General features: G+C 45.3%; 1 protein-coding gene across 1 annotated transcript in view; it reads left to right on the plus strand.

Moving 5' to 3' along the window:
* Positions 1 to 378: 378 nt before the first annotated feature.
* The window catches only part of PTPN5 (protein tyrosine phosphatase, non-receptor type 5 (striatum-enriched)), an 84,837-nt gene continuing 58,439 nt past the window's right edge, over positions 379 to 26,776 (plus strand). The window contains exons 1-3 of the mRNA XM_006892069.1: positions 379 to 401; positions 497 to 1,129; positions 1,230 to 1,377. Of these exons, the coding sequence (XP_006892131.1) occupies positions 379 to 401; positions 497 to 1,129; positions 1,230 to 1,377 (804 nt within the window). The remainder of the gene's footprint in view (positions 402 to 496; positions 1,130 to 1,229; positions 1,378 to 26,776) is intronic.

Raw genomic sequence — 26,776 nt, forward strand, 5'->3', positions numbered from 1 at the left:
GCGAGTGAATGATGGAAGTAGCGTGGTGGTGTCCTTGTCTCTAGTGCTTGAGAATGGAATTTAGGATTTCCGCTTGGGTGCAGCCCACCTCCTCTAAGAGCCCCTTTTCCCCTTCGGAATAGAATATCAGGGATTTCGGGTCAGTGGATTCCAGCCCAGGGTATGTGGGATCGTGGGATGTGTGAGGAGCTTCTTGCTCATTCAGAACCCTGGTGTCCCAAGAGGAAACCGAGATAGGTGTGCGCTCCACGACCCACGTCAGGAGGTCTAAATCCTGAAGAGGAAGGGCTCCTCAGAGATGAAGAGCAGAGGAGTGGAAAGACCGGCAGTTCCTCTCACACTGGTTGCCCTGGGCATCGGGCACTGTGTGTGTCCAGTATGCGACAACTCCTTGTGTGCAGGTGTGGGCATTCTACCCCTTTCACGCGCCACTCTGCTGCTCTATCCCCTTTGTCTAGCTTGCCCCATTCCCATCTGTCTGTCCGTCTTTCCCGAGTTCAGTCCGCAAGGCCCAGCCGGGGTCCCTCTGGCGGTCGCCGTGGAGGCGCAGCCCCCGCCCCGGCTCCAAGGAAGAGAAAATCATGAATGAAATGGATGCGGTGCTCCAGTTCCCCCACCCTCCCTGTCCAGGCAGGCTGAGTGCGGGGGCGGCGCCTGCGAGAGGCTCCGCGCTCGGAGTTGGTGGGGTATTGAAATTGGGTGTAGGGGTCCAGAGTCTGCGATTGGGACCCACTCGGACCCGTGCTGCGGCCGAGGCTCCCCAGCCGGCCAGCCTGCTGGTCCTGCGCCATTCCCTGGAGCGGAGCGCCCGAAGGCGGGGCGGAGCCGGGGGCGGGGGCGGGGGTCGGCAGGCGGCTGCGCCAGCAACTGGCCGCAGAAGCGCATTTGGTGGAGCGGTGGGTCGGCGAGGGAGCGCTCACAGAGTGTGGGACAGTGAGCCTGGCGGACAGACCCACCGACAGTCGCCCCCGCACACGCAGACGCACGAGCTTCGCGCAGCCCCCGTCACACACACAGACACTCGCGCAGACACACACAGGGACACACGCAGACACACGCACACGCGGGCGCGCACAGCCTCCCTCCTGCCTGTCCCCAGCTCAACGGCGCCCGGAGCCCGCTCTGGCCGGTAAGTGCGGCGCCTCTGTCGGTGCCTTTGTGTGGGGACCCAGGCAGCCGAGGGCGTAGGGTCCCCAACGAGGCTGCTTCGCAACTGAGGGTTCCTCTAGCCCCAGAGCGGAGGCGCTCGCGCCCGCCCCCGCCACGCCCCCACGGGGCTCCCGGCGCCCCCGGGCTGGGGGAAGGGGGTTCCCTATAGGGGAGGGAGCCGGGGGCTGGGGGACTGGGAGAGAGCGGCTGTCACTGTTTACCACGCCGGTACACGGTTCTGGAGAGAGATTGAGGTGGTGGTCAGGGGTCCGAGCGGCCGGGACTGGTGCAAAGCTTTAGCTGCATCGCTTTTTCAAGGTCTGGACCTCCTGGGAGGGATATTGGAGATCCACCGCTAGGCTGCTGTTCTGTAAACCGTAATCCCCCGCCTTGCTGGCTACTCTGGACCCTGTAGTTTTAGCCAATGACTTCCCACCCATCCCTAAAATAAAACCCCTGCGCGTTCCCCTCCCCCAGTAAGCCGCGTTTTCAAATTCAAGGCCAAGCTTCTGCAAAAGCTCATAGGTTGCAGGGGTCATAGTCCTAGAGTCACGGTGAGATTTACCTTACCAAAGAGTATGGTGGCCCGAGGGTCAGAGCCAGAAGAACCGTGGGAACTCATTTACCAACCTCGTTTTACAAATGGGGAAACTGAGTCTCAGGAACATGGCTTCCTTCACCAAGACCACCAGAGAGTTGGTGGCAGAGCTTGCATTACAACCGAGAGTCCCTCTGGTTTTCAAGCCTTTCCCCCAGTGTAACACACAGTTTGAGCCAACCCCTACTGAAACCCTAGAACCCAAAAATCACTTTAGTATGACAGATAAGCTTTGTAATTCCAATCCTACCCCCAAATTGGAGCTGCAGATGCCATTCATGTGTTACCATCCTTAGGATTTAAAAAAAAAATTAAATCTGCTTTTAATTTGCCTTATTCAGCTTCAAAGGAGAGCTCTCTTATGCAAGCACTTTAGGTTTAGGGGACTGAAACAGTCTTGGACAGAAATCATATTCCAGAGTTTTGTTCCTGGTTTTCCCTCAGTGATTTCAGATGAATCATCTCTGTCCCCTCCTTTGACCTAACTTTATCCCTTCCCAGCCACACTCTTCCTCCTCAAGGGCCTTCTGATCCAATCAGCCCTCTTTTACCCCTCAGGCCTCTTGCATTATTCCTTTATGGAGACCGCCAAGCCATTTCTTCCATCTGGTATTGCTGACAAAACTTCATGAAGCTTGAATTACAGCCACACAGGTTACAGCCTGATAGTGCCTCAGGACAAGGTCCCTCAAGGGCAACTGGGTGTCCCCAGAGCTGAGCCCAGTGTCTGACAAGAAGAGGATGCCCCAGAGGTCTGTTGAAGGAGTGCATTTGTATCTAGATAGCAGATGAACGTCACCTTTGAGAAGACTCTTTTGCTTAGTATAGTTGGCCTGAGGTTCTTGCCTCAAGAGTTTGCTGGAGTGAGGTGAGCAGCCTACCTGGGGGGGGGGAGGGGGTTGCAAATAGCATAATCCAGAAACCACGACTTCTATCTGTAGTCCATGGCAATGACATTGGGCTTCACGAGATGCCACTTACACAGGCCATAATGAGTCTAGGGGTTTTGTTTGGGTTTTTTAAATTTTTTTTATTTTATTATTATTTTGTGCGTGTGTACCATCAAATCAGATCTGATTGGTACAGGAGGATATTGCCCCTCCTTCTCCAGCAGAACATCTGGTGGATTTGAACTGCATACCTAGGATTGCAGTGTAGTTTCTTAAGAGTCTAGGTTTTTGCAGTATGCAAGTTTCCACCCGAAGAGTGAGGAGATGTGGGTTCCAGGCTTCATTTCCTCCTCACTGGTGCAGTCTCAAATGAATAATCTCAGTGAATATAACTTTTCCGAGGCACAGTTTCTCCATTTGAAAAATAAGAGCATTAGGAGAGGGGACATGCAGAACAGAATTTCATGTTCTCGTGCAATCTAGATTTTTCAGGACCCGTGGAGGCTGGGTAAGTCCCTGAAACTATTGCCCTGAGAGAATTTTTAAATCTTAAACTTTAAACCAGAAACATTCCCTAAGTCTTCTTAAAACCAAACAATGATTTAGCCTACCTGATGAAGCATGTCTACTTTGAGCATTGTACTTTCTAAAGGTCTATCAATAGGGATCAAACTGACAGCAATAACTGGAGAGATCAGATAGGAACCTTAGAGGGCAGTTAGGTTTATGTTAATGAGAGAAGAACAGCTCAGAAGAGAAGGACAAAAGCAGGCGTAGAACTGGAATATAATCAGTGTCACTGTACATGGAGGAATTATGCCTATTTTACAACAAAACTTTCTAAAATAATGACATAAAGTAAAAAAATAATAAGAGCAGTGGATTCAGAGATTTTCATAATCCCTTTCAACTCTGAACTCTTGTAGGGAGAGAAGAGTGTACTTATTTCTGTAACTTCTGCGGGTCTGACTTCCCTCTTCTGTTACTCTGGAAGGAAATAATGACTGACTCAAAGAATTGGGAAGATGAGATGAGATAATGTATGTCAGATTACTTTGCACAGTGCCTGGGGCACAAAAAAAGCTCAGAAATGTGTAGCTATTAATATCATTAGGGCCCAAGCTTTATGGACCCACCTTCCATTTTTTCCTTTCTTTTTTTGGCTTATTCAAGGGCATGGTATTTTTGGATCACCAAGTCTCCCTCCCTCAAGAAATCCCTCTCCACAATGGCATGCCTGAATTTAGGGCCCAGCCAGTAAAAGACACACATGACGTTTCCTTAGAAGAGTAGCACTTTGTCATATCAACTGTTGATATGCTGTCAAATTGGAACCGACCCATAGCTGATCCTTCAACAGGTATTCAGAGACAGTGAATCACCCAGGAGAAAGATTTTTCCATCCTTCTCTTACAGAGCACCTGACCCTCCAGCTAATTTTCAGAGACAGTAAATCACATGAGAGGAGAATGTCCATCCTTCTCTCTCAGCGGTAAATTTGAACTGTGTGCCTTGGGATTGCAGCTTAGCTTCTTAACCACCAGCACTCCCCTAGTTTATACCTTAGTGTGGTCTAATTTTAAAGTCAATCTTTGTATATTGTCAAAGCTTTTGTTATAGCCTATTATACTATTCTCATAACACTTTACTACATTGTCATACCCATTTTACAGATGTTAAGACTCAGTGTAGTGAGTCTGAAGGGAATTACACCACTAACCCAAAGGCTATGCCCCTTTGACAGTTCAAATCTACCAGCAGCTCCTCAAGGGGAAAGATGGACAGTCTTCTCTTAAATGATGCAGCCTTGAAAACACAATAGAGGGTCACCTGTGAATTGGGTCCAACTCAACAGCAGTGAGGGGGTTTTGAGTTGAGACACACCTTGCAAATATCAGAGCAAAAAGCTGGACTACCAACTCAGATCATCTGACTTCAGATTCCAGACTCTTTTTCTGCAACATAATGCCTGTTTTTCTAGAGATGAACCCTAAAGTATAGACAGATAACCCTTGCAAAGAGTTAAGGAGGGATTTTATCCTTCTGGAAGCTGAGAATGGTGTTGGAAATGCGAGGTAGCACACTAGGTGGGCCTGTGTGATTTATACATTAGAGAATAAAGGTAACAAGATATTTAGGTGGTAGAAGCCGCATGAGCAGAGGACAGGCAGGATAGGGCATACATAGAAGCTGGCAGGTGGCTTATTCTGCTGGTATAGAAAGGATAAAAGGAGCTAGGAGAAGGGAAGCTGGATAGGAAGGTAGACGCAGTTGCTGGGGCAATGAGTGGTAAGCTGAAGAATTGGCCTTTAGCTCTGAGTGGAAGAAAGATATGGGCAAAGCTGGCAATTATTAAGCTCATTGTGGCTACCCCAGGGAGAGCAGATTGGAGGGGGAGAGCTTGCTGGCATGGAGCCCAGATAGGAAATGACAATGGTCTAGGTAAGAGATAAGGAGGGTGTGGACTGGGGGTGGTTATAAGAATGGAAGGGGGAAAGGTGCAAGAGGCCATCACCGTTGGCAAGGTTGGTAACTGCTTTGATGAGGGAGGGCTGAGATGTGATATGAGATGTGATAGCAGAGTTTTGAGCATGAGGATGATGTTCACAAATGAGCCCACCAGTAGGAGAACAGGGGAAGAAGTTTAGGACCTGAGGAGAAATCACGATGCCTCTTGCAAGACTGATTTACTGAGCACTGTAAATGGTCAGGGGCCAGTTTACTCATTTGTTCATCCATTCCTTCATTCCCCAAATATGTATCAATAGAACCAGTTATTGCCAAGACTGTTTTGACCATGGCAAACCGTATGCTTTGCAGTCGAACTGCTTCCCATGGAGTTTTCATGGCTTAGCCTTTCAGGTGCACATTGCTGGTCTTTCTTCTAAGACTCTTCTGGCTGGGTTCAAACCACCAATGTTCTGGTTAGTAGCCCAGCCTTTAATCATCTATACCACCAAGGGGATCCATATATATGGTCAATATCTGCTATGTGTCAGATTTTTCCAGACTCTGGGAATGCATTGTTGGAACAGAAGACCTTTTACCTAAGCGCCACCATTCCCTCTCTCTTTGCCATCAGAACCAACTCACAGCTGAGCCTCCGGTGAGTCTTCTGAGACTAAATCACATGGGAGGACATTGTCTTTCTCCTGAGGAGCCACCAGTGGATTCAAACCACCAGAGAGGCATCGTCCCCTTTGGGTTGGTAGCACAGCTCCCTACAGATGACACCGCCAGAGCCCCCTGAGCTCTACCACAGGACACAGAAAATAAAATAGAAGCAATGATAATATTTCACAGGGTACACAAAGTTTTAGAGAGAAATAAGGTAGGATAAGTGTGAGTGGTGTGACAGAGGGAGATTTTCTTTTTAATAGAGTTGTCTCTGATGAGGTGATCATTGAACAAAGACCTTAATGAAGAGGCTTCTGTCTAAGAGGAGGAGACCACACGTGCAAAGACCCTGGGATAAGAATGTCATGATAGTTTCAGGGAACAGCAAGTGTGGCTGCAAGAGATAGGCAGAGGGGAAGCATGATAAGAGAGGAGAGAAGAGCTGAGCCAGAACATGTGGGTGCCATCGAGTCAGTTCTGACTCACCAACCCTATAGGACAGTAGAGCTTTAAAACATTTGGGAGAAAAATATGCAATGTCTTTTTCCACAGAGTATATGGTGGGTTCAAGTCCCTGTCTTCATCTACAAGTAGAGCACTTTCCTGCACCTCTGGGGCTCCATTTATAGGCCGAAGGAATAACAAATGAGCAGTGTTGATTAGCTCTTTCTTTGTATTTCTAAGTGCCTAACAACCTTGATATCAGGGTCTCAGTAAATAAGTGATTGTGGAATCAGTGAATATTGGAAATGTTCTGCCTCCATCTACATCCTCATATATTGGATGAAAATGAACCAATAGAGAAAAAAATAGGGATTTAGTTATCTAAACATAGGGGTTTAGTAAAACAGAAATACCACAGACAGATGACTAACAGAAATTTGCTCTACCACAATTAGGAAGTTAGAGGTCCAAACTCAGGGAGCCAGCTCTGGGAGAAGGCTTTCTCTCTCTGCTGGTGCACAGTTTAGGAGGAAGGTCCTTATTTCCTTTCAGCACCTATGGGCTCAGCATTCCTTGTACATCACCTTGTCTTGTGGGCTCAGCTTCCTCTGGGTCTAGGTTTTCAGCTCAGGGATCTTGGGTCCAAAGGATGCACTCCACTCCCAGCTCTTCTTCCTCGGTTGGTTAGACTCCTTCTCTAATCTATTCTCTCTCCTTTTGCCTTTTGCAAGGTAAAAGGTAATCAATACCACCCCCGTGAAATCTCCCTTGCATCCTACCAGAGCTGTAAACTGAGTAATGGTGTCACACCCAATCCCTTTAACAGCTGATTGGCTATTCACATCATGGAGGATGACTATATCATTACCTCACTGCCAGATTACACTATTATGTAATTGCCAAACTTCTGAGAATCCTGGTCTAGCCAAGTTGGCACATATTTTGGGTAGATGTAATTCAATCTGTGACAGATAATATGGCATACAAGGGCATAGTAAACTGCATTATGATCACACAGATAAAGCTCAGATGACTTGAATGCCTTTGTTGCTATTCAGATATGAAAATTTTAGTCAAATAAGCATGTTTTATTCAGTTTGATTTGATATTCACTATAACTCTGCAAAGGCTAAATAGGAATACATAACTGAAATGGCTTGAAAACAATTAAAATGGTAATATATTTGTTCTTCCCTCATCTGCCTGCTAGTGCAAATGTATATTCTTCTGGCTTCACTTCGGATTTTCTCTTGTGTAACTCCTGTGGCCAGTCATTTTTCCTTAAAGAAATTTTTTGAGACTTTTTAAAAAACTTGTTTTCAGCACAGAGACACCTATTTTTAGGATGAGGCATTATCTTTTCCAGTAAAGGACAAATTCCTCCTTGAAGAAAAAAAAAGCAGAGAGGGAAGATAATTTACAGAAGTTTATATTCTTCAGGAACCTGTTTAAACAGATCTACAAGGAGAAAGTCACTAATCATTTCAAACTTTTGGCAACATTAAGTGGGCCGTAGTGCACTGTGAACATTTCTTTTTTTTTTTCTATAATTATATTTTATTAATTTTCATAAACATTTACAGAGATTTTGGGCTTCCACTCATTCATTGTTGCACTATTCTCTCTACCCTCCTCCCAGTTTGTTCTTGTCCAAATGCCACAGTGCTTGTCAAAGCCAGTTCTGATTAATCTTCTTTGTCAGTGTGTTCTTTGCCATTCCCTATCACTCCTCCCTGAGAGAGACTTCACCCTGAGTCATAAGGAAAAGGGGACGGCGTATTCTCTTAGCTACTTCCTGCTGAAAAGGGACGCTGTGGGTTTCAGGGTGAAGATCTTCTCTCACTACTCTAAAGGGCCCCTTTGGCAGTAGGAAACACATAGACTATTATGGAGATTGATTTTGGAATTCAGATGCACTCTTACTGATTGTGCTTGGCTGTACATGTACATATCCTTCAAGATGTATCATGGGGGTGTTGCAACCTAGAAGACACAAATTTGACTAACAAGTTATAAGTACATGAGTCCAAAAATTATGGAAAAGTAAAAGAAAAGATTCTTTCATTGTTTTACAAACCCTCCCCCAGGTCCCCTCCACCATGCAGCCCTCGCTCTAGTCTCCTGTGATGACAGAAATACCCAGTTACATCTCTCTTTTGGATGGTTCTCTCCCTCCTCTGCTTCAGTGCAGTATACATTATTGAACTCATCATACTCAGTGTCTCCCTAACCCCAAGGACAGTCCCATTCTACAACAGTGGCATCATGTAATATTTGTCCTTTTGTGACTGGGATATTTCACTCAGCATAATGTTCTCCAGAGTCAACCATTTTGAATAATATTGCATGAGTTCCTTGTTTTTTAATGCAGCATAGTATTCCATTGTGCGAATATACCACAGCTTCTCTAGCCATTCGTTTGTTGATGGGCACTTAAGTTGTTTCCAACTCCTTGCTATTGTGAACAATGAACATTTCAAAATATGTGACACTGTCTTGCAGGGAGCATTTCTGAAGCCATACTCTCTTCGGTGCGAGTCAGCACAGCTGGCTATGTATTGTACCTGACCCTAGCTCTGAACTTACTCGTGTAAGTAAGTGACCAGGGGTGTGGCTCTTCCTGTCTCCTGAACTCACTTTCTTGATCTCTGGGAGATGAGACTTGAGTTTCTAGAAGCTCTAAAGCCTAAACTCTTGTGGGTTTGATATTTGCAGGTCTATGTTACTGTCTTTCTGGAAGGCAGAGATCACATAAGGTGCAGCTCCATATGGACATGATGCTATGGAATCAGATACATAAGGAACTGCTGTACATGTCTGATCTTGACCTACCTGTAGACACACAGGACAGGTCCTACTACATGTTGTTGTTAAGTGCCATCAAGTAGAGTATGACTTGTAGCAACCCTAGGAACAACTGTGTCCCATTCTGCACTGCAGCAACCACTGTGTCAGTCCATATCTTTGAGAGTCTTTCTCTCCTTCACCAGTCCTCCACCTTTCCAAGCATGACATCCTTTTCCAAGGAATAGCCTCTCCTAAGAACATGCCCAAAGTATATGAGATAAAGCTTCACCATCCTTGCCTCTAAGGAGCCCTCTAGCTCCACTTTCTTTAAGATCCACCTGTTTGTCCTTTTGGCAACACTCTTCTCCAGTGCCACAACTCAAAGGCTTTGATCCTCCTTCTGTACTATTTATTCACTGTCCAGCTCTCAGATGCATAGCAGGTGATTGAAAAACAATGGCTTGCATCAGGCGCACCTTAGACTCTAAAGAGCTGATAACTCAATATAAACAGGTAGACAATGAGCTGGACTTTGTGAGGGTACAAGTTGATGTGTGATTTTGGTCATCATAGACTCTTAGATTCTTAGAGGTCACCAAGTGCGTACCCCATCTCATCCTGCAGGTCTGTCATCCCTAGAAAGGAAAAATCCTGAATCATCCCAAGACAGAAACTAAAAATAGTCTTTAAACAATGTGATCATCAAATAGCAGCTACTCCATGTCTTAAACTACAGTCTTATAGCAAATCAATGGTACTTCTTTCTTCAACGTTGTCTCCATCTTTTCTCATTTGGTAAGTTATGGAAGTAACACCTGGACCACCATGTCTGACAAAGCTCAGCAATTCTCAGGGCTTTAGACTCAATAAGCATGTGTTTCCCTGTGTCTGTGAAGCAATCTCCAGTCAAGTTTGCTGCATTTTGTGAGTACAGAATGTGGCAGGTGCACTGGAAGAGGACCCCCTCCAACTAGTTGTACAAGACCCACAGTTTGCAGATTTGTAGCGGAGCCAGCATCTCAGTGAGGATTCCTGACTTCAGGCTAATGTAAGGGCTAATCTGTGCACAGTCAAATCTGGTGCTGAACTGGTCAAATAAACGACCATAAAGGGCGCTTCATTTTCCTGGTGAGATGACTGAAGAACGACAGAAATACCAGATCTCAGCGTGTCTTCTGAAGAGCTGATCTAAAATGCCCCACCTCTCTGGCAGTCATTCAGGAGGAGGTTTTCAACCTCAAGAGTGAGGAGCATGTGGACAGCATGTGGGCATCTGGAGTCATCATCTAAGATTGTTGTAAGACTAATTACATGTCTATTTCATCATCTGCCTCGGAGTGTTGCCTGGCCTTTAAAAAATAAATTACAATTGTAAAATTAACACATTATCAGAGCACAAATTATTAAGCACAGCTTCTTATGTTAGAAGGGAGCACTGGAAGTTTAGTCTATTGAGAGTTGCGCTGCTAATCCAAAGACAGTAGCCCTTTCCTGGTTCAAATGCACTACTAGCTCCAAGAAAGAAAGATGAACAATCTCCTCACAGGTGATTTACAACCTCTACAAACCAACTGGAGAGGCAACTATGAATCAGTGTCAACTCAATGGCAGTGACTTAGTTTAATTATATGCCATTAGGAGCCTTTGCGATGTAGTGCTACGCATTGGGCTGCTGAGAGACCAGTGGTTTGAACCTTCCAGCGGCTCCATGGGAGAAGGACGGATAGGCAATCCTTCCTGTAAAGACTCACAGCCTCAGAAACCCAGTGGAGGACTGCTCTGAGTTGGCACCAGCTTGGTCTCAGTAGGTGTGGTCTTAATTTATATATTGTTGTTATGTGCTTTCGAGTCACCTGTGACTCATAGTAACCCCTATGGACAACAGCCGTAAACTCTGCTCTATCCTGTGCCAATCTTATTGCCTCCAGCACGCCTATCCCCATCACCCCAGTGACTGAATCAATCCATCTCATCCAGAAGCCTCCTCTCTTGCACTGTCCCTCTACCCTTCCAAGCATGACGTCCCTCTCCAAAGAGTGGTCCCACCTTGCAACATGTCTAAAGTGTGTCAGACGAAGCTTCAGAATCCTTGCCTCCAAGGTGCAGTTTGGTTTCACCCTCTCTAGGATGAACCTGTTTATTCTCTTAGCAGTCCATGGTGTATTCAATACTCTTCTCCAGCACTCCAGCTCAAAGGCATCAATTTTCCTTCTGTCACCCCTCTTCATTGTCAAGCTCTCTGATGCATAGCAACATATGCAAAAGAGACTATCTGGGAGGCTGAGCTCTTATGAGGAGAAATGTGGCGTCAGAATTGGAGGAAGATGCATCAGCAATATGTGTTATGTAGATGACACAACCCTGCTTGCTGAAACTGAGGAGGAACTGTAGCTTTTGCTGCAGATGGCCAAGGACTGCAGCCTTTAATATGGATTGAAGCTCAACATCAAGAAAACAGAAATTCTCACCACTGGGCAGATTGGTAGCATCATAATGGATAATGAAGAATTGAGATTGTTAATAGCTTTAGTTTGCTTGGCTCCACAATCAACACTCTTGGTATCAGCAGCCAGGTAAAAGACAAGTTGCATTGGGAAGGTTTGTTGTCAGAGACCTCTCCAAAGTACTGAAGAGAAACGATACCAGTCTGAAGACTAAGGTGTGCCTGATCGAGTCTTGATTTATATGGTCTCTTTTTTTAAAAATAGGTCAAATTTTTTTTTCATAGTTGAGCTTAGTCTACATTTAGTTTTTAGGGGGGGTTTTCCTCCAATTTATTTTATATTGATCTGCATACAAAATTTGTATTCATTGTGTATCATTAATGTACATTGTGTTTCACACAGTCCTACATTCAGGTTGTGTATTCAGTGATCACTTAGGTACACTGTGTTTTATAAAATTAATCACCATTCATCTATGATTACTATCCATCTATGACTACTATACATCAATGACTATCTTTTCAGGTCTTTATTGGACCTTTCCTAATTCCTTCATCACCTCTCCCTACTCACTAAACTGTTAACCTAGTGACACACACACACACACACACACACATGCGCGCGTGCGCGCGCACAAACACGCACTACTTCCCTACCCCCTTCCCTTCACTTGTTGGGCTTTTATCCACATTTTACTAGTTATCCTTCTATTTTTACTAGTTTGTTGGTTTTTTTAAAAAAATCCTCCTTAAAGAGGGTATGTGGGAGCTCTGGTGGCCCAGTAGTAAGGAGCTGCACTGCCATCCCAAAGACCTGCAGTTCAAATCCACAAACTGCTTTGCGGTAGAAGGATAGGCAGTCTCATCCCACGTGATTTACTGATTTACAACTGTGAAAACACACTGGAGCGTCAGCTATGAGTCTATTCCAACTTGACAGCACATAAAACAACTAACGGAAAAGAGGGTGTGACAGGATTCAGGGGGCTGAGTGAGGGGGCAAGGAAAAGAAATATATTGTCTGTGGATAAATATTACATGAAGGTTGACTTCACAGACATCAGTGATGCGGCCTAGGCTTCTGGGGTAGAATGAGGCCAGGGGACCAGAGCAGGAGCCAGAGAAAGACGCACACTCATTGGGCAAAGAGGTTAAGGTCACAGAGCACTGAGAATATGCAGGCAGGCGTGCAGCTCTGTGAGATTTCAAATGGAATCCCTTCAGGATCTGTTGGTTTGATTGGGGTTGCTGTGTTTACAAAAGGTCTTCAATGTGTCCAGCATTAAAATGACCATTGAGCAAAAGTCTTAGAAGTAGTATGTCCAGGAAGAAGCTGTCTGTTTAAAAAAGTCAATTTTGTGTGGTTTCTCCATAGCCTTGGAGATGATACAGAGGAGGGATGAGGGAATAGAAAGCAAATGAGTCAAACCTCCATTTCTAAGGAATTACTGCGATTTAGAGGTGTTGTGGGTGGAAGAAAAGAAAGCCCTCAGGAGACATTTTAGTGGTGGAATTCATTCATGCATGCAAGAAGAGACTGTGCCAGGCCTCGTGCTGGGCACTAGGTACTCAGCAATAAAAGCGGCCACCAGGACCCTGCCCACAAACAGCTATGTCTCCTGGAAGCTCCCGAGAAGTAACTGGGCAACAGGGGACCTTATTGATACATGCCATGATATAAAAAGCCCTCACTTTTACTGAAGGAGTTACGGCTGTACTGCTAGCCTCAGGGTGGGTAGTTTGAATCTACCCGTTGCTTCACTGGAGAAAAATGGTCAGTCTTCTCTGGTTAGGATTTACAGTCCACTGAGTGTTGGGATTGACTCAGTGACAGTGACACAAATGTTTCAGCTCTGGTTGATTTATTGAAGGGTGTGTGGTTCAGACCCACACAGCAGCTTCAAAGGAGAAGGATCTCATCAAGAAACCCATTAGAGAAGTTCTGTATTATCATATGGAATTACTGTGAGTTGAAACTGATGTAATGGCCCCGAACAGCAGTCTTTACCAAGTGATTACTGAACCTGCATTTCTCACCTTCATTTTCTTAGCCATTTAGTAAAGAAGGTTTATTATTTTCAGCTTGCAGGTGAGCAAACAGACTCAGAAAGATTAACTAAATTGGCAAGAAGACACAGCCCATAAATGGCAGAGCCAGAATTGAACTGTAGGCGGTAATTGTGCTGGGTGCTCCGGACAGCCTAGGACTGTGAGAACACAGGATAAAGGTCAGAGAAGGCTTCCTGAAGGAAGAAGTCAAGCGACTTCTTGATGTAGACTTAATGGGAGTCTACTGTGTTCGCAAAGCCTGTGACTTTGAGAAATCACTTTTGGTAGTTTCGTCCTCATCTGGCTCTGCCCCGCTGGATTTGAACTCCCAAGGAGACAACCTCATACAGATTCTATGTCACCTTCATCATCTCTGTTGCTTGTCCTGAAGCAAAGTCAGGGGTAGACGGTTCATTTTCCCTCTGGCTGCTTGTCTGATGACCCTAGTTGGCCTCCTTCCAATTCTCATGATAGTGAGGGACTTCCTGGGATATCACACAGGCCTGGGCAGCCTCAGGTCAGTGGGCTGACGATGACCAAATACTAGGCCCTGAGTGACAGGGAAGCTCACACATCTGTCATCTACGCCATGCCATTGCCCAAGAAGCCTGGGCCTCGTGGGCTTCCACCACTACCAAAGCTCTACCTTCCCCAAAACATGGGGAAAGCTCCCTTCTCCCTGCTCACTGAAAGCTGGTTAGGGACATATTTTGCATAGCTCCTTTAAATCTACTTTGTGTCTGAAGTAATCTTGGCACAAAAACCTGCTGTATTTGTTTGTTTATTATCAGGCTCTATGCTGGGCCTGTGGGAATATGCCAATGACTGAGTCCCAGGTTCTGTTCTCAGTGGGCTTCGAGTCCGGTGAGTGGAGTCGGAATGTGTCAGATGTCAGTGGAGGCTGCTTCATGAGAAGGCTGTGGAGAAGAGTCTAAACAGAGACTAAAACAGTCCTCATATCCCCACTACACAGAGAGTCTGTAGCAGTGTTTCTCGTTAAAAGTCCTGCTGGCCCTTGGATAGGACAATCTTTGTTACGAAATCATCTCTGGCCACTCCCTGAATATTTGCTACCAGGACCCTTCAGTCACTGTGACAACCAAAAATGTTCAACAGACATTTTAGGAATGTTTTACCAACAGTAAAAACTATAGAACTAAAATATTTGGTGGTCGAGCAGATAAGGAGTTAATGCTGCCAGCCCAAAGGTAGATGGTTTGAATCCACGAGCTATGCTGTTGAAAGAAAGGTGGTAAGTCACCTCCCATGTGATTTACAGTCTCTAAAAATCCACTCAAAAGTCACCTGTGAATCTGATGCCAATCTGATGGCAATAAGCAAAAGATTTTTATTTCTAAGCTTATCATTAAGTGAATTTGGACAACCGTGTGATGATGTAATAGTTAAGTGTTTGGCTCCAAACCAGAAGGTCAGTGGTTTCCACACACCAGCCGCTCTGGGAAAGAAAGATGTGACACTCCACTTCCATGATGATTACCGCCTTAGGGAGCTCTGGTGGCCTGGTGGCAAGAAGCTGCACTGCAGTCCTGAAGATGTGCATTTTGAATCCACCAGATAGATGTTCCAGTGGAGAAGATAGGGGCAATCTCCTCCTTTGTCAGTCAGATCTGATTCAATAGTACACAACAACAACAACAAAAAAAAAATTTAAAAAAAAATTACAGCCTTGGCTAGGGGGCAGTCCCTCCAGTCTCTCTGTGTGTTGGGATCCATACAACAGCAGGAGGTTTCATGTTTTGGATCTGGTGTGAACTTGTATACAGCCAAGATCAAGATGTGGAACATTTCTCATCACCCCTGAAAGGTCCTGCTTTCTCCTTCCCTGTTTGTAACCACCCCAAGAGGTAACTGCTGTTCCTGTCTCTGTATGTACAGATGAGATTTATCTATTCCTGAGCTTTATATACATGGTATCATAAAGAATATATTCTTCTGTATCATAGAATATTCGTGATCCATCCTGTTATTCCTCCCACCTCCATTTCTAAATGGCAACTAGAGTAGCTGATAACAGCTGCATTTCCACTGAGAACTGATAGCCTATGAATTAAAATTTGTGTCTTAGCCATGCATGAAGAACATCTGCCATGTGACATCAAAGTCCTCTTTTGTCTGGAAAGTGTCCCGCCTCCCCACCCCCACACCCCTGTTATCTACAGAACTCTTGTTTGTCCTTCAAGTCCAGGGCCAGAAACTACCTCCTCTGTGCACCTCAGACTCTCATGTGTCATCTTACCCATTGCTGTAACTCACTTCCAACTCATCGTGTTACCCTGTATTGCAGAGTCAAGCTGTGTTCCATGAAGTTCTCTTTGCTGTGATCTTTACAGAAAGAAGCAGATCACTGAAACTGGCTTCCATGAAGCTGTTGGGTGGGTTTGAACCTCCAACCTTTAGGCTAGTAGTTAAGTTCAAGCCATTCTTACCGTTTTAGGGGCTAGACCCTCCCTCCAAACAACTTTGGTTTGCATTTAACACATTTCTGACTCCCCTCACTGGACTGGAATCTCAATGAGAGCACAGACTGAGTTTTATTCATCTGTGTATTCCACAAACCCAGCACAGAGCCTGATACTAAAGGAATACAGATAAGATTGTACCAGAATTTGTCTCAATATTATTTTAGAAACAAATGGGATTTAAAATATGTATGCACAATATGTTGTAAACAAGATTCTGAAGCAGATAAAATGTGATCAAATCAAACCACTATGTCTGATGAAAAATGTAGAGTGAAACACACTCCCAGGGAGGCGGAACCTCTAGTCTCGCACATCATGAGAACCCAGGAGAAAGGGCAGAAGTCAGAGGCAACTGGGGAAGACCTCCTGGACGTTGTTGTTTGGTGCTGTCGGGTCGAATACAACTCATAATAAATCCAAACCTTGCCATATCCTGTGCCATCCTCATCATCTCTGCCACACTGGAGCCCACTGCTGCAATTACCATGTCAGTGTATCTCATTGAGAGTCTCTCTTTCCTTTGCTGATCCTCCCTGTTTCCTAGCATGCATGCTGTCCCTCTCCAAGGAATTGCCTCTCCGGGCAACAAGTCCACAGTATGTGAAATGAGCCTTCATCATCTTTGGCTCCAAGGAGCACTCTGGCTCTAGTTTTCTGAGATATGTGTGTTTGTTCTTTTGGCAGCCCATGGGCTGTTCAGTAATCTTCTCCAACACACTTCAAAGGCAGACATTCTTCTTCATTATCCAGTTGTCAGACTCGTAGCAAGTGATTGAAAAGATCTACAGCCTGGACAAGGCACATCTTAGTCTTCAAACTGACATCATTGCTCCTCAGTAATTTAAAGAAGTCTCTGAAAGCAGACTTTCCCAGTGTCCTACATCTCCTGGTCTACTGACTCCTGGGACCAAGCATGCTGATTGTGGATCCAAGTAAGATGAAATCGTTGACAGTTTCAGTCTTTTCTCCATCTATCATGATGTTGATTATCAGTCCAATGAAGATTTTTATCTTCTTAGGGGTGAGATGCTATCCATATTAAAGGCTGTCATCCTTGATCTTCTGCAGCAAGCATTTCAAGTCTTCCTTACTTTCAGCAAGCAGGGTTGTCTTCTGCATAATGCAGGTTGTCTTCCTCCTATCCTGCAGCCATATCCTTCTTCATAGAGTCTAGCATCTCAAATTATCTGTCCAGCATACAGATTGAATAGGTTTGGAGAAAGGATACAATCCTCACACACACCTCTCCTGATTTGAAACCATGCAGTGTTCCCTTGCTCCATTCAGGCCACAACTTCTTGGTCAATGTGTAGGTTTCATAGGAGCATAATTAAATGTTCTGGAATTCCCATTCTTCTCAATGTTAGCCATAGTTTGTTATGATCCACACAGTCAAATGCTTTTGCATAATCAATAAAACACAACTAGACAGACTGTCTGAAAGAGGTGGGTTTTAAGGATTTTCTGAAAGACATCTAAGCCAAAGATGCAGAGTCAGGAGTGCTGTTGTTGTTGTTGTTGTTAGGTGCCATGGAGTCCCTGGTGACTCCCTGTGACCCTGTGACCAACAGATCTGAACTTCGTCCTATGCTGTGCCACCTCTTATCATCTCTGATATACATAAGCCCCCTGTGACACTGTGTCAGTCCATTTTATTGAGGATTCCCTCTCTTTTGCCAACCCTCTACCTTTCCAAGCATCATGTCCTTTCCCAAGGACTGGCCCATCCCAACAGCATGCCCGAAATATGTGAGATGAAGCTTTACTGTCCTTGCTTTTAAGCAGCACCCTGATTGCACTTTCTTCAAGACAGATTAGGTTGTTTTTTGGTTTGTTGATGGGGTTGGTTGGGGTTTTGTCTTTTTTATTCTATGGGATGTTCACTACTGTTCTACAGCACAACTCAAATAGACCTTCTTCTGTCGTCTTAAGTCATTATCCAACTTTCAGATGCATAACAAGTAATTGAAAAGACTATGACTTGAGTTAGATGCACTTTAGTCTGACATCATTACTCCCTGACACCTTGGAGAGGTGTAGAGTAGAGAGAGCCTTAGAGCCTGGTATCAGGCAGCCAGCCCCTGCCCAGGCCTCATCTCTCCTCTCATGACCCTGGCACAAGTCTCATGAAGCTGCCCTGCCTCCTTTCCACTCACTCTAATCTTTTCTGCATTATTTTTCTCCCAGTTTGTCTCCTTCCATCTGCCTTCCTAATCTGAGCATGTGTAAGGAGGAGCTGAAAGCCCACTGCCCTCTTTTCTGTCCTTCATCACTGAGGTCTCTGCCACAGGGGACATAGAAAGTCTGCCTCTTGTTCCTTCTCAGTCTGGACTCTTCAGAGAGTCCAGGATTCTAGACAGGAGATCCAAGGGTCACCCCAGGGTGGGGTGCAGTTCACCTCTAATCCATCTCTGGATTTTTAGGCCATAAACCAAATGCTGATAGGAAGAACTCAGCCAGAGGAGAGGTCAGTATGCGTCCAGCTGATGGGGGCTTCCAGGAGGAGGCAGGGGGCAGTAAGATGGGGGGAAGGTACAATGAGATCTATCCAAACAAGAGAAACTGAGCGTTAAAGGCTGAGAAGTGCAGGATATGAACAGACACTTCACCAAAGAAGACATTCCTATGGCCAACAAACATATGAAGAAAAAAATCCCTAGCCCTAAGAGAGGTGCAAAATCAAAACAACTATGAGATACTCACCCCTGTAATAATAGCAACATTTAACAGAACAGCAAACAACAAATGCTGGTGAAGTTTCTGAGAAACTAGAACCCTTATTCACTGTTGGTGGGAGTGTAAAATGGTGCAACCACTATGGAAAGGCAGTATGGCGCTTTCTCAAAGAGTTGCAAATAGAAATACCATTTGACCCAGCAATTCCACTACTGGGAATATACTCTAAAGAAAACAGAACTGCCACCCAAGCGACATATGCATACCTATGTTTATTGCAGCTTTGTTCACAATAGCAAAGAGTTGGAAACAACCCACGTGCCCATCAACAAATGAATGGATAGAGAAGCTCTGGTATATTCATACAATGGAATACTATGCTGCATTGAAAAATAAGAACTCATGAAATAGTACATAAAATGGGTGACCCTGGAGGACATTATGCTGAGTGAAATATCTCAGTCACAGAAAGACAAATACTGCATAATGCCATTGTTAGGACTGACACAGGGGTTGGGGGGAGACTCAGAAAGAGGGGATAAATAATATATACTGCATTGAAACTGATGAGGTAGAGAACTGTTTAAAAGGGATATATGATTAGGAATTATTGTTAAGAACAGAGTCCAGAATGAAGGCTCCATAGTGGAGTGGACCTGGGGGGAGGGATTGTATAATAATCAAAGAATTTTTCTTTTACTTTTCAAAGAGAAGAGCAAATTGGGGAGGAGGGGTGGGCAGGAAGAAAACTGCAACAGTGAATGAATGGAAATCCAAAGTCTCTGTAAACTTTCATTAAAATTAATTAAAAAAGAAGAAGACAAAAATTCTTACCACTGGTCTGATAAGCAACATCATAATATATGGAGAAAAGATTGAAATTGTCAACAACGTCGTCTTAGTTAATCCACAGTTAACACCCTTGGTACCAGCACGCAGGTAATCAGAAGACTGGGAAAATCTGCAGTTAGGGACTTCTCCCTATTATTGAGGAGTAATGATATCAGTTTGAAGACTAAGGTGTGTCTGATTTGGGCCATGGCCTTTTTGATCACCTGCTATGCATCTGAGAGCTGGACAGTGAATAAGGATGACAGAAGAATTATTGACGCCTTTAAGCTATGGAGTTGGAGAAGAGCACTGAACATCCCATGAATTGCCGATAGAACAAACAGATAAGTCTTGGAGAAGGTGTAGCTGGAGTGCTCTTTGGAGGCAAGGATGAAGAGGCTTCACCTCACAAACTTTGGGCATGTTGCTAGGAGGGGCTATTCCTTGGAGAAGGACTTGATATTTGGAAAGGTGGAAAGTCAGCAAAGAAGAGGAAGACCCTCAACCAGGTGGATTGACATGGTGACTGCCACAATCAGCTCTAATGTGTCAGGAAGTGTGAGGCTGGCACCGAATAGGACTGGGTTCAGATCTGTTGTTCGTAGGGTCACTATGGATCGTACTCCTGTCAGTGGCACCTAACAACAGCAAAACTGTAAGCGAATGAATTTCTATTTATTAAAGCTACCCATTTGTGTTATTTCTGTTACAGAAATAAGACAGAGATGTCTGGGATTGAAACAAGACACAGAAATTAAAAGTAGAAAATAACCACCTCAGTGGATGGGCAGAGTGCCTAGTCCCCAGAGTGGATGGAGATGCTTCCCAAGTAAGCAAGTCCTCAATCCTAGAAAGCAGACGGCCCTGACAGGAACTCTGTCCTGAAGGTAGAAGATGTTCAGTTGTTGGTTGTGGCCAGTGTTAGGATGACACATACAAGGGAAACTATCAAGTTAAAACTCATAGTGACAACAATAATGTGTTGTGCTTCTTCCTAAAAGGCTGCATCTCCAGTGGTTCAAATCCACCAGCTGCTCCAAGGGGGAAAGATGGACAGTGTCCTCCTGTTAGAATCTGCGGCCTCATGCAAAGGATTGCTATGAGTCAGAACTGACTCAACAGCATTGAGTTTAAGGTTTTGAAAATATTTACAAAGCATACTATGTGCTGGACCTCCTAAGGGCTTTCTATTTGCTCATTAAAACAGCCTTCTAAGGTGGATCTAATGAGTAGTCCATTTTAAAGATGAAGACACTGAAGCACAGAGAGATTGTATCACATTCCTAACCGCCAAGACAGGCAGCAAAAGGACCCACTGCACTGGTGTCTTGAAATCAGCCACAGCAGAAGAATTTACACCGTAGAAATTGGCACATACCTGAACAGTTTGTTTTCCTCAGAGGACAAGTTTACTGGTAGACACGGGATTCAGGGCTTTACCTGTGGAAGGAAAAGGTACTATTCACTGGGAAACACAAAGCCTGTCACAGATGATGATGACAACTAATGCTTCTTTGGAGCTTACTGGACCCTGTTCTAAGCATTTTCTAAGCATCTTATGTAAAATCCATATATGAAGATTAAATATTCATTTATCATGAGAACCCTATGAGATATAGGCACGATTATCTCCACTTCACAGACAAGTAAATTAAGGTATAGAAAAGCGAAGTAAATTATCTAAGGTCAGACAGACAACAGAGAAGTCAGCTTTCTACCTGAGTAGTTCAATCTCAGAGTCCATACTTTCACTTGCTACTGTTGTGGCATTTTGAATGTGTTACTGTGTGTTGTTAGGTGCCATCGAATCAACTACAACTCAAAGCGACTCTCTGAACAACAGATAGAGAGACCTTGCCCTGTTCTGGGCCATCTCCATGATTGATCTCTGCCAACCTCAAGGCCATTGTTGCTCTCTGTTTCAGTCCATCTCAATCATGGTCATCCACTTTTCCCCTAACCCTCCACTTTGCAAATGTTTAAACTTTAGCTTACTTTTCAGTTATTTTCCCCCCAAGAAATATTATCTGAATATATTATGTCTGCCATCAGGTAAAATATTAAGCATGGGAAACTGGAAGGTCCATATGAGAGGCCATGAACCTAGCTATTTAAAGCATAGGTTTGGAGTTGAAACAAACTGAGTTTGAAGCCTGGTTCTGCCCCTTACCTGCTGTTAGACCTTGAGTACGTGACTCAGTCTCCCTACGCCTCAATCCCTTCTTGTGTGTAATGGGTATGATAGCTGTGTTAAGCACAGAGGGTTGTAAGAGAAAAAAAAAATCTCAGTCGTCAGAGTAATACTATGTCAATAGAGTTTCCAAGACTGTAAATCTTTATAGAAGCAAACTTTGCACCTCTCTTCCCTGGAGAGGTTTTTGGGCTCGAACTACCAAACATTTGGCTAGCAACCAAGCGTTTAAGCACTGTGGCACCAGGGCTACTCAGAAGGTTATAGTGAAAAGGAAAGAATGTAAATACATGTTCAGTATTACATAACCATCACAGCAACACTGTCCAGCACATAGCACTTAACAAAAGGAAGCTACTGTGCTTATAGACCATAGTTTATGGACAAGCAACCAAGATGGAGTTACAGGGATCAGAGAATTCTGAATGCAGTGATGAGAACAGAAGAGGATGTATCCAGTTCTTCCAACACAAGATTTGTCAGAGAAGATGAAATTTGAACATGGTTTTAAGGAACAAGCTGATTTCCAAATAGGTGATAAGGGGCTTTTTCAGTGGAGAGGAAAGAATACCTCCAGGTAATTTATTGTTATTTGCCATCAACTCATAGCAACCCTATGTTCAATAGCTCTGAACCCTGCCCTATCCTGAATCAATCTTGCTGTTTCTGAGACACCTATCCCTATTATCCCCATTACTCTGTCAATCCATCTCCTCCTTGGTCTTCCTCTCTTGCACTGTCCCTCCATCCTTCTTTAAGGACTGGTCCTTCTTGGCTTTATGCCCAAAGTATATCAGATGGAGCTTCATAACTCTTGCCTCTAAGGAACAAATTGAATTCCTTGCCATCAAGTTCTAACTAGCTCCTCCAGAGTGTTTTCAGAGGCTGTTAGTCACACGAGAGGAGACTGACCATCTTTCCCCCACAGAGCCAGTGGTGGAATTGAACTGCCAGAGAGGCTCGGCCTGTGGGTGAGCAGCGCAGCCCCCTGCTTTCTCTTGCCGGTAACACTAAGGGAAATCCCGGAGAACACACACTAAAGGTGTGATCACAGCTTCCCATTTGTGATTGCCAGTTGTCTCCCTGTAAATTAAACTGTATACCTGGGGGACAGAGGACGGTGTAGATAGAGGGGAGGAATTGAATGAAATGTTTTCAGAGTTGTCTACACCGCAGCAGACCTTTGAACTCTAAAATCCTGCTCTTCAATTATCTTTTGGGCTCATGCCCACCACACAGTTAATAATCACACAAGACCATCCTAGCAAATACCTATCGCAGCCAATTTTGCTTCAGTCTGTAGCCAGCTTGGGCGGCATCCACCCTCCACACATAAAAGGTTGGGCTGCATTTACCCAGGTTCCAAGGACCAAAGCCTTGTTTGCTCTGAAGCGCCCTCTGCTGGTTCTTTGCTGCTTCACCATCCACTGCTAAGCAGAATGCCTCGTGTCTCTTGCAGTTCTAACCCATCAGTGGGAGAAAGATAGGCAGTCTCCTGTTAAAATGTATAGCCTTAAAAACCAGTTGGAGGGTCACTGTAAGTCAGAATCTGCTTGAAAGCACCGAGCTGATGATTCGAGAAGTTGTAGAAAATGTTCCTGAACAAGCGAGTCAAAGATTGACTCTCTACCCACCTCCATTTTAGTTTCTCACCCTCATCACTTCCTCCTACACTCTTCTATATCATCAGCCCAAACATGAGAGAAAGAGGATGTGGGATTTAAAGGAAAATTAGGTAGTCTTCAGGAGAGGCTGGGAGGGTCTGCTAACGTTGAAACCCTGAGGTAGGTCCCGGCAAGGTTCCTGAACCTCTGAAGCTTTCGTCAAGGCCATGACCTTCTTTGTTGCTACTGCACCCAAAGCCCTCTGTCTATGCTGTGATGTCCAAGGCCAGCAAAGAACCCTCCCTGAGGTGCGAGGAGGGTGCTCTCTGCTTGGAGCACACATTTCAGTCTAGAAATTAATCAAGACACAAGCTCCTCCCATCTCCCCCAGCCCCTTCTCCTCAGAGCACAGAGAACTAGCCAGCTGCAGACCATGACCAAGACACAACCACCTCTAGGCCTGACCCAGGTTTCCTGTTGCCACAGACGAGAAGCCCTCAGCCCTCAGATGCCTCAGGCCTCCAGAAAGCTGCCCTAATCTCCTGGGCCATTTTCAGACCCTTTTCCCTGTGGAAACCAGGCTCCCAGCTCTTTTCTGGGAAACCGCTCAGTGCTCATAGACTCACTGCTTGCCTTTCTTCTGCTCCCCCTTTCTCTCCTGTGCCTTTGCTTCTTGTTGGCATAATTCCTAAGCACCAGCTCTTTGCCAGGTACCATCATGAGTGTACCCACATACCTATCTCATTTGCGGATGATCCTCACCACAGCTCTGTTTGGAAGGGATTCTCAGCCCCACCTTATAGAGGAGAAACATCAAGGCCCAGAGAGGCAAAGGAACTTCTCCGAAGCCTCACAGCTTGGCTAGAAAGACTGAGGATCCTGAAGGGCTTCCTGGGGAAGTTGGAGGTTAAGCTGGATCTTAAAGCCTGAGGTGGACTGAGGTTGAGAAGAGAGAAATGGCATCATGGGCAGGAGAGGTAGCCGGGACAAAGATACAAAGGAAAGGTGGTCATGCGGTGGGGAGGGGGAGGGGGAGGCAGCTGCCGCTTAAAGACAGGGTTCGCTAGAACAGGTAATCTGACAGGTGAGGCAGACAAAACCGTGGGCTATCACCCACTCACACCCCTCATCGGCCTCACCTGTAAGCACAGGCCTTGCTCGTCTCTAACATGTGACTATTTCATCAGGTCTCTTGGCTTCCAGCAGGCCTCTCTCTTCCAGCTAAGAATCCATTCCTGGCACTGGTAGATGGCTTAATCCTCAATATAGGCTATGGAAGAAATGTCTCATTGTGTTCCTTAAAGGAAATTAGGTCAGCCTTAGAGCTCCCCAGCACCCCTGGCTGGTAGGAAATGAAATCTCCATCCCTCATGTGGCACCCTCACTCCCACCCCAAGCCGCACCATGAGAACTATTCAAAGAGCCCACATTGGTTACAGCTGAGATACCCTCACCCAGCCAGCCTGAAGGGGCTCCTCAGGGCCTGCTGCCTCGGCCCTGTGGGGTTGAGCCCAGTCCACTCTCCTCACGGTCATTCTCTGGAAATTCTTGATCACTGTCACCAGTCACAGAACCAGAAAGCCTTGTTCCTCTTTCTAGGCCTGGAGACCCCTCTCCACAGCCTCACACCCCCATCTCACTCTTGAGGGTCTTCACCTTTCCTGGAACAAGCCCATAAACCTCCTCCAGTAACTCTTGCTCTGAGTCCTGCAGCCAAACTTGAGGGAAAGTTGGCCTGCTTTGCTTCTGTGGAAAAGTATCGAGGTGGGGAGAACCCGCAAAGGAGCATCCCTAAAATTACCCCGTCCCACGCCGACTCGTTCCACACCGCCGTGTCACACTGAATTTCTTTCCATCCCCTGCACGTATCTCACCTTCTCCCACCTTCCAGTCCTCTCACCTCCTGAGAAACCATTCTCTCTCAGTCTCACATCTGCACCCCTCATCCTTCAGGGCTCATTGTCCTGGGAACCCTCCCCTGATGCCCACACTGGGTGAGTGTCTCTTTGGGGTCCTCAGCTTCCTCTGCCCATCTATTAAATAGGCCATCACATTTCTTTTGCCATTCTCCTTACCCGCATGACCCATCACAGTCTACATTGTATACATTACATTGTGTATCAAGTTCATGGTGCATCGTAGTCTCCTATTTCACACCCTGTACTTAGTAGGTGCTCAGTCAACATGAGTTGAGCAATTTCATTTTGTGTATCAGACTCTCATGAAATGTGGAAAGCTCTGTGTTACGTGAAAGATGCCTGGTTTTGGATCCAACAGCCACTCCGTGAAAGGAAGATGTAGAAATCTGCTTCCACAAAGATCACAGCCTTCGAAACAGACTTTTGAGGGCAGTTCTTCTCTGTCCTGCAGGGTCTCTATGAATCAGAACAGCTCACTGGACTCATTAGAGACTGTTGGGTTGGGAGTGATGCTGCCTGAGCCCATAGGCAGGGCACCCCTCAATCCTCCCTTCCTTTCCTGTACGTCTCCCTCAGCCACATACCCTAATCTCCCACCATCAAGGCAAGGATGAGAGAAGAGTCATCATTCATCGGGGCACATCATGCAGAGAACATTCAGACCCTACGTCTGAGCTCCTGAACACTCCAAATTGGAAGTCTTCTCAGACATGAGGGCAGATGGCCGGACAGTGGACAGCTGGGCAGGGAGGGTGGGCAGCTTGGGAAGCTGTAAATAGCCATAAACCAAGCATTGAGAGTCCTGGTCTCAGCATCTATCTGTTCCACAAGTTTGCTGCATATGTGTCAGCCTGGCTTCTTCAGTTATCGGCAGCAGAAACTGATTCTGAGTAACTTGGGCAAAAAAGATGTGTTTATTCAAAGGCTTTGGGATATGACGGAATCCACAAAATACCTGAACTCTAATGTCACACTCTCCTTCTGACAAGAAGCCGTCAGAGCACCTGGGGAGAAAAAGGACCTTCCCAAAAGGAGATTGAGAGTCTGTTATTATCTGGAAGTATCCACTGTCCGCAATACTGGAGGAGCTCAGACAAGCAACTTAACCATTTGGGGCCCCAGTTTCCCCTTCGAAATGTTCTAAAAGCTTCTCTCCTTCATTCACATTCCTACTTTGTTTTTTGCTGAGAATACAAGTAGTCAATGACTCACAATACCAATTTGACAAAAGTCAAATACTTCTCTCTTTTTTTTTTGCTTTCATTATTTATTGCTTTTTATTATTAGAATCTTTATAAATTTAACCTTTTGTATATTTTTACATCTGAGAATGGTAACACCAAAGGTTCACATTGTAACATTGTATGCAGTATGTATTACTAATGATGTTGTTGTTGTTGTTATGTGCCGTCGAGTAGTTTCTGACTCATAGCGACCCTATGCACAACAGCCCTAAATCCTGCTCTATCCTGCGCCAAGCGCACCGCCTCTGACACACCCATCCCGATTATCGCAGTCGCAGTCACCGAATCAATCCATCTCATAGAGGGTTTTCCCCTGCTGCGCTGTCCCTCCACCCTCCCAAGCATGATCCT

Source organism: Elephantulus edwardii, unplaced genomic scaffold (assembly GCF_000299155.1).
Source record: "Elephantulus edwardii isolate Elephantulus edwardi_28Jun2011 unplaced genomic scaffold, EleEdw1.0 scaffold00109, whole genome shotgun sequence".
NCBI lineage: Eukaryota > Metazoa > Chordata > Mammalia > Macroscelidea > Macroscelididae > Elephantulus > Elephantulus edwardii.